This window comes from Aedes aegypti, chromosome 3, assembly GCF_002204515.2.
Source record: "Aedes aegypti strain LVP_AGWG chromosome 3, AaegL5.0 Primary Assembly, whole genome shotgun sequence".
NCBI lineage: Eukaryota > Metazoa > Arthropoda > Insecta > Diptera > Culicidae > Aedes > Aedes aegypti.
This window is the reverse complement of record NC_035109.1, coordinates 80383530-80396353: the sequence shown is the minus strand read 5'-3', so window position 1 is coordinate 80396353 and position 12824 is coordinate 80383530. Positions and strand designations below refer to the sequence as shown.

Sequence of the window (12824 nt, the reverse complement as noted above, 5' to 3'; positions counted from 1 at the left end):
AACATCGGAAAATCATTGATCCTATGTATGGATCAATGCTGAGTATAAACTTGTTATAAGGTATTCAAAAAATTAGTCAGAATAAAGAAAGACAAAAGAAAATCAAGTTCAAAGGGCAAAATGGTCATGCAGCTTCCCATCTGGGAAAAACCTACCTATTCTGATCGGACGCCGACGAAGAAGGCCTCTGGATACTGACGGAAGTCGGCGAGCTGCCGGAGCCAACTAAACTCGAGGAAGAAACCCCACTGCCGGACGCAACCAGCTGCGGGGTGGTGCTCAGCTGGATGCCACTGCTGAAGGCCACGTCGCGGAACCAGCCGGCAACGTCCACCTCTTCCTGTTTGGCTCGCTGCAGGAACGGGTGCTTCAACAGGTCCGGATATTTCGGTCGATCTTCGTAGTTCTTCCGCAGGCACACCTTGACAAAGTCCCGAAAGTGCGAACTGAAGTCCTGATCCTCGGGCAGGCTGGGCGGGTTGGACGTGAGCACCTTGGTGAGAACTTCGAAGTCCGTTTTGCAGTTGCGGTAGGGAAACATTGCCGTGGCAAGCTCGACCAACGTGATACCCAAGGACCAAACGTCCGCCCGGATGTCGTACGACTGATTAGCCGGGTCGATTCGCTCGGGCTGAAACACATAGGTGAGAGTGAAAACATTAGTTTTGAGAAGATCAATTAGATAAACAAGGCAGGACTGGTAGCGAAAAGTTATGCCAAAAATAGTTATTTTATTGTCTAGATTCCATAAAATTAGTGTTACCCCGGATTACGGTAACTCGCTACCAGCCCTTATAATCGGACCCGGCCTTACCGCCATATACGCAGCGCACCCAGCCGACCTTGTCCGGGCGTTCGAATCCACCAACCGACCACTGATGCCGAAATCGCACAGCTTGATGTTTCCCCGGTCGTCGATCAGTATGTTCGAGGGTTTCACGTCCCGATGGATCACGTTGTGGTTATCTTTCAGGTAAGCCAACGCATTCACCGTGGCCACCGTCACCTTGCCCAGTATCCGTTCCGGGACGGGTTTCTTGGATTTCTTCTGCAGCTTGTCGAAACAGGTCGTCATCAGTTCCATACAGATCCACACGTCCGCATCGGTTATGAAACAGCCCAAGCACTTGACGATGTAGCGACAGTTTTCCGACTTGAGCACCACGTCCAGATCCATGATGATTCGCTTATTCTCCTCATCGTTTCCCGTGCGACGCATTTGCTGTAAAACCAAGAAGAATTCCAGGAATTTCAATTCAACTTAGGGCAAGATTATCAAACGGTAAGAGGTAAGAGAGAACCTTAACGGCAATGACTGCCCCGCTCGGACTGTGGCGCATTTTGACCACATGGCCGCTAGTTCCGCTGCCCAGCTCTCCCAAATCCTGCATCTCGACCAACGTAGTTTTGAACACCTGATCGTTGATTTTGATCATTCCGCTTTTGTCGATAATCTTCATCAGTTCAGCTTCGTTCCGTCGACTGTTGGACTGAGTTCTCAGTGGAAGGTCCAATCCGAGGCTGGATCCTGAAGGAAGAAAAATAAATTGGTTTCAATTTAGTTTAATCTAATATAAAAACGCTTCGATATTATAGGTACACAGTAACCGCCCAAGAATTGATCCGTTTCTTAACACAGCCCTTCAAAATTGGAATCAAGGGCCAATGAAGTCATACGATGTATGCTCCATTGAAAGATCACTAGTTAAATTATTTCTAGCGATGGACGATAGGCCAGGTATTCATATAAGTTCACGGAGTTAACTGAATTCTTTTCCTCAATCATACGAAAGTTGGCCGAAGCAAGAACTTTAATAAAAGCCTGACTATCTGAACAACAGAAGTACCTACATATCACTTAACCCATTACGTGCTGATTGCACTCCACACATAAGAGCACATATTTCCACCTGAAAAACGATGCAACGTCTAACAAGTTAATAAGCCTGATGTAGCCTTAGCTCACAAGAATATACACCAGCATCATCTTAAACTTCAAAATGGAAGTTTTATTTACATCTTTTCAGATTCATTTTTTTTTCCGATAAGTCAAGTACCCACAAACGATAAGAATCATAGAGAACGCTCCTGTCATTGCCAGCTGCCACATCTTTTGAAGATTTTTGGGCAATAATCGTATAGTGATGAAAAGCAGAACTTTCAAAATTTAAGTACCGCATGAAATGGGTATTGATGAGGAATTCCAGTTTGCACGAAGTATTGCGGCAAAACTAAAATTATGAAGGGTCTCTGTCGGGGATTATTCTGAACAGTCATCGATATGGGAACGGCTATGGAAATCGCTTCAAAGACTCGATCCAGGAACTTTAGTGATTTCCTCTAGTTATTCTACTTTGAAGTATTTCCAGGAATCCTTGGATCATACTAGGGATTCCACCAGAAATTCTTCCTGGAATTTTACCAGAAATTTTATCAAAATTTCTCTAGAAATTTATCCACAGATTCAACCAGAAATTTCTCCGGGAAAAATTCTTCTGGCATACCTTCAGGTGGCATTCTTCCAGTGATTCCTTCAAAGGTTCAAATTATTTAGGATGTTCTCCACTGATTCCTTCATAGGTCAATCCAAAAAAATCCTCAAGTGTTTTCTTCAGTAATTTTTCAGAGCTTACTTTAAGGTTGCCTCCAAAAATTCCTCCAGATATTACTATAACAATTTCTTCAAAGATTCCTTTGGAATTCTTCTAGAAGTTAGTTCCAAAGATTCTATCATACATTATTCAGGAATCACATCACGAATTCTTAAAGAGATTGCTCAATAGAGTGATGCAAATTTTGGCTCCCCTATGCTTAAACGATTTATATTATGGGAAATATCATCCTCCCAAAATTTTAAATAATTCGGAAGAAATTTGAAGTCAATTCGGAAGCCAATTGAAGTTTATATGGAAATTACTATGGAAAACGCCAACCTTTTGAGTTCAGCCCTCCATCTCTTCGCCATAATAAGTGAACAAACTCTTCTCATATGAAATCCTTTCAGCTACAAATTTGCCGAAGACTTCATTCTGATTGGACTTCATTTTATTATTATTTATTTTATTCTTGTTACAAGCCTCTAGTCGGGATACCTCTCAAGGAATACCTCTCAAAAAAAACCTTTTTTTTTTGTATGGTATTCAGTTGGAGCTGCCTGACAGCTTAACTTGTCAAGGCTGAACCCTCGGTCTGGCTTTTGCCAAGTTTCCCCTCTACCAGGACCAATACTCAGACGGACTAGGCAATGGCGCCCACATGAACACTGTTTTTTTAATAGTATTGTGACGTGGTAGTTTTTGAAAAGTACCCATATTCCCTTGCTTCTGAGAAAAGGAAGCATTATGAAAATCAGCAGCTCCATTAGAATTTGTTTGAAATAGTAGTGTAGAATTTGTTTGAAATAGTAGTGCATTACTAATACTGTCTAGTCGAAATGGTTTTGAATAATTTGTCATACAAGTGCTATTCTGATTACTATTGTCTTTTACGTAAGATTAGAGTCTTAAATGTCAAGTATCGTCAAGTCTTAACAAAATTAGGCTGTTTAGTAGTAGTTCTGATTAATTTCATTTTTTGTTGTTAAAAGTATTTATTGGTCATTACATTCATATATCCTTAAAGAAAAAAGTCGCTTTCCTTGTCTGTTCAACAATTTTTCGAAACTAGCAAGTGTACCCTAATGATCGATCTCAGCGTCTTACTTTCCATAGTCATTTTTATAGTGAATATTGAAGAGTAAAGTTACCTTAGGCTTCTATTACAGTCTCCTACAAGATTCACTTTTCGGTGGCAAATGCAATGCTTCACAACGCCTACTTTCTACTTGTAAATTTTGCGAAAATGAAGCTGGAATTAGATTATTTATACCGCTGTTACAAAAGAGGTATTTCTTATTATGGCAATGTAAAAACCATATTAAAATAAGATTGTCGCCACTTATTTCTACTCAGTGAATCTACTAGTCATTTTCCTAAGAGTTCCTAAGTATTCCCTACGTCGTATATGAAAACGATGTATCTAGCTAGCTAATAGTAAGAGTGGCTACGGATCATTCTGGTTAGCAAAAGGCAAACTGAACGTCACCAATAGTATTAATGTCCACTTCGAATAGATTAATTATTTGAAATGGGCATCAATTCTATCAATGACGCAGAATGTCCGTTGGATCACATCCGAGATATTATTGCGTCTATGCCATATGAATTATGACGCGGCTTTAAGCAAAAAATGCCAAAATGTGATACCACCACTACAGGTTACGCCTTTGGTTTCTATCATATGGGCTAATGGATTATGCCCTCCCATCGCGACAAGGTCGCATAACCAAGGGGAGGGAATACCTCTCAAAAAAAAAAAAAAAAAAAAAAAAAAAAAAAAAAAAAAAAAAAAAAAAAAAAAAAAAAAAAAAAAAAAAAAAACTTTCAGCTATTAATCCAAACATTCTTGCAGGGATTTCTTCGGGAATTCCTACACCATTTTTGCTAGAAAATCCTTCAAAAAATCCTACAGAAATACACGCAAAGATTTACTCCAGGAACTCTTACAGCGATTCTACCCAGAATTTTTCCAATGCTTCATCAAGGAATTCCTCCAGGGATTCAGGAAGCCATCAGGGATCCCACAAGAAATACTGCGAAAAAATTCTAAAAACTTCCTACATGGGATTCCGCAAGAAATTCCTGTGGAGATTCCACTTGCAATTTTTAGAGTTCTTTCTTTAATTTTCCCAGGTTGTTCTCAGGGGATTCTTCAAGGGAATCTTCAATCAATTATTTTGTAAATTCTTCCAGTGTTTCCTTCAAAAATTCTTCCTTGTATCCCTAAAAGGACCCTACGAGGCATTCGACCTAGGATTTTTTTAAAGATTTGCTTCAAGAATCTAACAGAAATTTCTCCGAGGATTTATCCATCAATTCCTTCCAATATTTCTGGAAGGTTTTTCTTTTTTCAAGAAATCCACCAGGAATGACCGTAGGAATCCTGTAGGAACTCTTTCAGGGATTGCTTTAAAAGTATTCCCAGAGATATTTTTAGGAATTTCTCCAGTGATTTCTTTGGTGATTCATCCAAAGAATAAATTATTTCATGAATTTTTCCGCCAATTTTCCAAAAAAATCCTCCCAGCGATTCACCATTAAGACATTCAGAGAAATGCTTTATTTAATCCTCTGAATAAATATGAGTGGAATTTCTGCAGGAATAATCTTTTGGAATTTTGTAGATGCCTTCCTGATGAAATACCTAAAGTAGAGAAAAGAAGAATTTCTAATTCAATTCTTCACGGAATTCCTGGTCGGTTCTCTCGCGGAAATATTCGTGGTAGAGGAATTTCTGATAACCCTGGAAAATACTAAGAAGGAAATTCCTAGTAAAACCACTGAAGTATTTTCTGGAAGAACTTCTGGCGAAGCTCTGGTAGATTTTTCGGGTGGAAATTTTAGAGAAACTCTATTGATATTTTCAGTATTAACCCTGGAAGAACTCCTGGTGAAATTCCTCAAAAAAAACCTCTCACGAAAAATTACTGGTCAAATAATTAGAGAAAATACTGGTGAAATCTCTGAGTGAATTACGGGTGGAATTGTTATGGTCAAATCCCATAAGAAATTCGTTATGGGATCCTTGGAGATCATCTTGGCGGAACCCTTTTAGGATTTTTTCTAGAATGTTTTGGAAGAACCTCTAGAGGATTTTTTGAATTCTCCCTTGAAGAATTACTGAAGGAATTCACTTGCGTAGTGGTCAAAGTCTGAACAAGGAATGAAAATGTATTACATCTATTTATGCAGGAATACAACGGTTACTAAGGTTGCTCCTAGATACGGTATTTCTTGGATTGCAGGTTACCACTCCAACACTCCTCCTTATCCTTCGATCCCGGTCAATGCCTTGAATTGATTGTGCTTCTGCTTTGCCAAAGCTTTGGTGAACCCATCCGCTGTTATCATACCATTCGATGTTACCTTTCTCAACTTCGTCCTTCACGAATCGGTAACGGATGGCCACATGCTTCGTCCGAGAATTACTACCGTCGTTCCGGGTCATACATATTGCGGATTGATTGTCACAAAATATAGGCATTGGCTGCTCACCACAGATCTGCGAGAGAAGTTGCTGCCACCAGAGCGCCTCTTGTGTGGTTCGAGATAAGGCGATGAACTCCGCTTCCAATGATGATAACGCCACGCAAGGTTGTCGCTTCACGCTACACGAAATGGCTCCTCCCATCATCTTGAAAACGTATCCGGTCGTAGATTTGCGCATATAGGGTTCTCCTCCCCAATCCGCATCTGTATAACCGATCAGCTGAGATTCACCAGATATCGTGTACATCAGTTTTGCGTCACACGTGCCGCGCAAGTACCGCATAATCCGTTTAACAGCCTCCCAGTGATGTCGTCCAGGATTAGCTGAAAATTGCGAGGTCCGGTCTTGTAGCTTGCGCTGCATATAACAGAGAACCAACTGCTTTTTTGAAAGGAATATCCTCCATATCTGCAACTTCATCCGGCGTTTTGGGGCACATTGACTTGTGGGTTTTCGTGCTTGGGTCCATTGGCTTCGCAACTGATTTGGAATTAGCCATGTTGAATTTCTTTAGGATGTCTTCAGATGGTTGTTGATCTAGAGAAAGTTTTCCATTCGATCGGTCACGACTTATCCGCAGTCCCAGACAAAATTTCGCCTCTCCTAGGTTTTTTATCTTGAATCGAAAATTCTGATAAGTTTTCAATTTTTCCTTAACTTCTGCATTGTTCATGAACACCAGGAAATCATCCACATAGATCGTCGCGAATAATATCTTGCCGTCTTCTTCGAGGATATAATACAAACAAGGATCTACACTGGATCGAATTAGTCCGAACTTCGTCTGAGATTCGTTCAGCTGAATATTCCACACCCTGCTCGATTGCTTCAGTCCGTATAAAGCCTTTTGTAACTTGCACACCTTCGTGGGATCGCCGACGTAACCTTCGGGTTGTTCCATGTATATCTCTTCATCCTTGAGTTTTCCTTGCAGAAACGCTGTAACTACATCAAGCTGCTCGATGTCGAGATCATGTTGAACTGCTTACGCCATGAGGAAGCGGATGGTAGAGTATCGCACTACCGGGGAATAAACTTCATTATAATCGATACCGGCTCGTTGAGAACATATTTTTATAACAAGCCTTGCCTTATACCGCTCTATTTCGCCATCTGCTCCTCGTTTGGTCTTGAAAACCCATTTATTCCAAATCGCTTTTCTCCCGAGTGGTAGATCAGTTAGGATCCAAATACCATTATCTTCCAACGCTTGAAGTTCCTCTTGCATCGCCCTAGTCCAGTGACGCTTCAACGCCTCAGTGTTACTCGTCGGATCTCCTACGTCGTCATTACAAAATTAAGTCCTGTAAGTTGCGGTGGGAGCGCAAGATCAGGCACCACGTTGCCCGAAGAACGATCGAAAATGTTGACCTGATTGGAAAAATCTTCGTTGGCTTGATCGGCCGGTACCATTGCTTCTTCTTGGACCCTTGGTGGACTGCCAGCTTGAAGATTATCTTCAGTTGTTTCAACCCAGGAGAACAATTCGATGAATTCAACCACAATGACTACATCTTTAGTGATGATCACGTCGCCAGAATCCGGGTTGAAAATACGAAATCCTTTCGAGTTATCTGCGTACCCAACGAAAATGCCTTCGTTGAACCTCACATCGAATTTCCTCCTCTTCTGCCTTCGTTGAACTTCACATCGAATTTCCTCCTCTTCTGCTTCGGGACATGGTACATTGCATGCGATCCAAATACCTTCAAGTGCTTTTGATTCGGATTTGTTTAGACCATGTCAAGTGAACTGTACGGACTGCGATTCACTGGATACGCCGCTGTGGAAATGGCTTCTGCCCAAAACTTCTTTGGTAGTTGAGCGTCGTTCACCATACATCTTACCTTCTCCACTAACGTGCGGTTCATTCGCTCGGCTACTCCTTTTTGTTGAGGTGTATAAGGACAACTGGTTTGGTGCACGATACCGTCTCGCTGCATGCTCTTTCGCATTCTTGAATTGACATATTCCGTGCCATTATCCGTCCGCAATACCTTCAACTTTCTGCCAGTTTGCCGTTCGACTAGTGACTTGAACTGCTCGTATACCTCTGTGACTTGACCTTTGAACTTCAAACAATACACGAATACCTTCCGAGTTCCATCATCGATAAAAGTGACAAAGAATCGGCTTCCTCCAAGCGATGGAATTTCAACCGGACCGCGACATCCGAATGCACCAAATCCAGTACACCTTCTGAATTTGAACGAAACGTGTCTCGAGCATGCTTACCTTGAAGACAAGCAATACAATCTTGAAGAGCTTCCTTCTTCAGCACGATTCCATCTGCCATCGACAAAAGCTTCTTCTGCGCTGCTGATTCAGGTGTCCTAATCGCTTGTGCCAAATGTTGGAATCCACTGTTAGAAACGACTTCTCTGTTCTCTGATTCAGCCGATATAGTCCATCTTCTGCCGTTCCTGACGCGACTACCGTGCCATTATTGTCCAGAATCTCACATTTCGACACCGTGTATACAACTTTTAATCTTTTCTTGCAAATTTGGCTGATTGATAACAAGTTTGTGGCCAAATCAGGAACAAGCAGCACGTTCTGTACTTCGATGCTTCCTTCTTTGAGATCAAGCTCGACAAACCCTCTGGTGACCGACTTGATAAACTGATTATTTGCTGTATCTATCGAATTCACCACAGTTTTATGCTTCTTAAGGCCTTTCTCGCTTCTGGTCATATGGCTGCTTGCAGCTGAGGCAAAGTACCAATCTTCTTCTTTTCCTCTGCCCACAGCCATCATTGCGCACAACGCCTTTCCGTTGTCTTTCGTTGGCTGCTTCTACGGACATTGTGCAGCAAAATTTACAGGTTTCTTGCAATTGAAGCATGTTCCGGTTTTCTTATCAATTTTCGCATATCTTGATTTGTGATTCTGCTTGATGTACAAGACGCCCTCCGCTCCGGAACCTTTTAACGGCCACTTCACAACTTGAAGTATTTTCACTTTCACAAGGTCAGCCGTCAGCTCGATGCCCGAAGCTTCTATTCCCATTATCATGGTGTTGTAATACTCCGGCAAACCCTTCAATAAGATGGATGCTAACCACTGCTCTTCTTCTTCTTCTTTCTGGCGTTACGTCCCAACTGGAACAAAGCCTGCTTCTCAGAATAGTGTTCTTATGAGCACTTCCACACTTATTAACTGAGAGCTTTCTTTGCCGATTGACCATTTTTTCATGTGTATATCGTGTGGCAGGTACGAAGATACTCTATGCCCTGGGAATCGAGAGAATTTCCTTCACGAAAAGATCCTCGACCAGCGGGATTCGAACCCACGACCCCCAGCATGGTCATGCTGAATAGCTGCGCGTTTACCGCTACGGCTATCTGGGCCCCTAACCACTGCTCGTTTACCTCGAATCCAATTTCGCTCAGGTTCTGCGCCGTGGTAACCAGCTCGTCGACGTAATCTTCAACAGAGCCGATTTCCTCCAACTTCGCTGACGTCAACTTGTCCAGCAATCCAAAACGTAGAAGCAGTCCGTTATACTGAAACGCCTTCTGGAGCTTTTCCCATGCTTCTTTCGCTGTATCAACGTTTTTTTATTAAACTATAGATGTTCTTCTCTATGCTTAGGCAGATTGCAGCCAATACTAGTTCAGTCGTCTCCGGATCAACTGCCTGCCCCTCTAATGGCTTCACAGCTCGCCAGGATCCTTCTTTTATCAGCGTCATTTTCATAGCGAAAGCCCATGATGCGTAATTTTCCCGTCCGCGTAGCTTCTCCATGTTTGAAAGGTTCACAGGGTTTCCGTAGGCATGCACAACACCTCCAGGCCATCACCACCAGTCGGTAATCCTACGCCACTAGATGCCGTCCTCGTACTTCCGCTCATGCCGCTTCCAGAACCAACAGTTTGCGCATCGCCTCTCGGGATCATGGCTTCCAAATTGAAAAAAAATGCGCTTCTCGTACTTTTTCAGGCATTGACAAACTCTGGGCCCATAACCACATGTGAATGGAAACAAAAAACTTGCGTAGTGTTGAACAAGGAATGAAAATTTATTATATCTATTTATCCAGGAATACAACGGTCAATAAAGTTGCTCCTAGGTACGGTATTACTTGGATCGCAGGTTACTACTCCAACAGATCCCTTGAGGAATTTCCAAGCAAAACCAATGGAAGAAAACTCTGGTAAAATCCCTTTATAATTTCCGGGTAAATAGCCTGATGGAATCCTGAATAATGATATATTCTCTGGAGGAAATTCTGATGGAATCCCTAGAGAAACTCTTGATAGAATTCCAGGCAGAATCTTTGAAGGAACTCCTAAAGGAAACCTAAATAAACTTACAGAATCTTTCGATATTCTTGAAGGAATCCCTAATGAAATCATTGGAGGAACTCCTAATGGAATCCCTGAAGGCAGTGATGCATTTTGAACTGAACGCGAGCCAAAAGTGAACGGAGCCCGAGCCAAATTGGCACTTGAACGCAGTAGTCAATGAACCTACGAGCAAGAGCCTGCCGTTGCTCAAGAACGGCCCGTTCAGTTCGCAATTATGATTGAAGCTCATACTTGGGTAATTAATGTATTAATCATCGTAATTTATCAAGAATAGAATAATAACATACATCCCTTGATATTATGCAAATAAAAAATATAACGTTGACATACACTTTTTGTCGTAAATCAGCCAAAATCAGCTGGGTTCATTTTTACGGCTCGCACGGGTTCATATTTTTGAACTGAACAGTGTTCAAGCCTACTTGATAGCTGCGTTTAACAAAATGAACTGGAACGCGAACTGAACGCGTTCAAATGCATCACTGCCTGGAGGGACTTCTGATAATATTTTTGACAGAGCTCCTTATAAAATCCTGATGAAATTCCTTGAGGAATCCCTGATATGAAATCTAGACAAATTCCAGGAGCAAACTCCGATAAAATCCCTAGATAAATATCTAAAAAAAAAACTATTAGAATTCCAGGTGAAATCTCTGAAGGAACTCCTGGTGAAATCCCTAAAAGAACTTCTGATGTAATCCCTGGAGGAGTTCCAGGTGGAATCTCTGAAGAAACTTCTGATGTAATCTCTATAGGAACTCATGTTGAAATTTCTGAAGAAATTACTGATAGAATTCCTGTATTCCTGACAACACTCCCGAGCGAAATCCAACATCAAAAAGAAAGCATCAAGTTGATATCATAATTTGATATCAGTTCATCAACATGTTTCAACATAAACAGTTTCAGAAATTTTAGTTTCAAATGAAGAAAAAAGTTGATGTTTTGTACGTCTATGAATTATGATAGAAACTGCACCTCATGCTCCATCCAGTCGATCATTATGATAAACAAAAAAGTTTGGATCTTTTTTGAAATTGGATCCAAGCTTCAAATAAATTTCAGTGATAAACTGCTATATGTACGGTATTAGTTGTTAGAAAATTAAACGGCTCGTCCACTTTACTATTCAAAGAACGAGCGTTTCAATTCAAAATGGATAAAAAAAAATGGATCTATTAGAAAAACGTTAACAATTTGATTGGTAAATTTTACACCAACTTGGACTGCTTCTGCCATCGTGGTGTTTTTGAACTTTGCATCAATCATTTGATTTAATTGTTCTGTTAAAAACTCAAAATCATAGGGAGACTGTTGATTTTCCGTTGGGATTTTCGTTTAATGAAGAGGACGTTTCCTTTTTTTTTTTAATTTGAACGATAAGCCATAAGAATATAGTTAGGAAGGGAGGAGCTGGAAATATCTGCGACACCATTGGCATATTGGCATAGGAATTTATTTGGCTATATCCATTCGAATTTATGAGATTCAAACAGTTATCATGCGGACTTTAAAGGTATGATTATCAAACAAGCGATCGTTAACTGAAAAATGAGAATTGTTGGAGATTATGCCTGGGGAATTCCGGCTACGAAAAACGTTGCCGTTTATTTGCTCGGTACGAGCTTCAACGATGCTTTTGCGCGAAGGGCAATCGCACTAGTTAGACTTATGGTTGCCCCCGCAACTTGCACATACAAGCTTTTTGGTATATTCCTTAACAGAACAGCCGCCTTTGGCAAGAAAAGAACTCCGCAAATCATGCATTTCACACATGTCACACGGACATCGACCATCTTGCAATGCTTTTTTCTAAAGGTTGAATATTATTTAGATCGCTTTTGTTAAAGTGAACTAGATAATATTCTTGAGAGAGCCCTTTCCGAAGAATGCCAGATTGGGTTCTCTTTTTTATGATTACTTGGACTAGGGAAAAGCCAAGTAAATCATATATTGCATTTTTGATCTCTTCAGGTGACTTGAGAGCCCTTTCAAGACGACTTTGAACAAACGTAAAAAAATTGTGCTACTCTAGAATTTTGTTGTTGATGTATCTGGAAACATTATTAACAAATCGCTGATTTTTTTATTTTTATTCAAATTATTTGTTTATTTTTATCATTTCTCCCTCGACCAGCCTAATATCATCAGTAGGACAAATATTCAAAAGAAAAATATATGTCTGCCGATATAATACTGTATGCATTTAGATGCTGTTTCACTGCGTCATATTTTATTGTTACTACCATTTTATTTTCATATTTTAATATCATATTATTATACAGTATTGGACAAAACATTTGCAACTTTTTCGATTTTCCATACAAAATGACCAACTTTGGTAAGCTAGATCTCAGTTATTAAGGGACCGATTCGAATGAAATTTTAACAGAACATCAGATATAACTTGAATTTTAACATATATTT

General features: G+C 40.7%; 1 protein-coding gene across 2 annotated transcripts in view; it reads right to left on the bottom strand.

Moving 5' to 3' along the window:
* Positions 1 to 12824, bottom strand: part of LOC5578019 (dual specificity mitogen-activated protein kinase kinase hemipterous) — a 46989-nt gene that overhangs the window by 25590 nt on the left and 8575 nt on the right. For both annotated transcript variants that reach the window (XM_021851955.1, XM_021851956.1), the window contains exons 2-4: positions 1302 to 1528; positions 815 to 1222; positions 156 to 631 (exon numbers count right to left, since the gene is read on the bottom strand). In XM_021851955.1, coding sequence (XP_021707647.1) covers positions 156 to 631; positions 815 to 1222; positions 1302 to 1528 — 1111 coding nt within the window. The remainder of the gene's footprint in view (positions 1 to 155; positions 632 to 814; positions 1223 to 1301; positions 1529 to 12824) is intronic.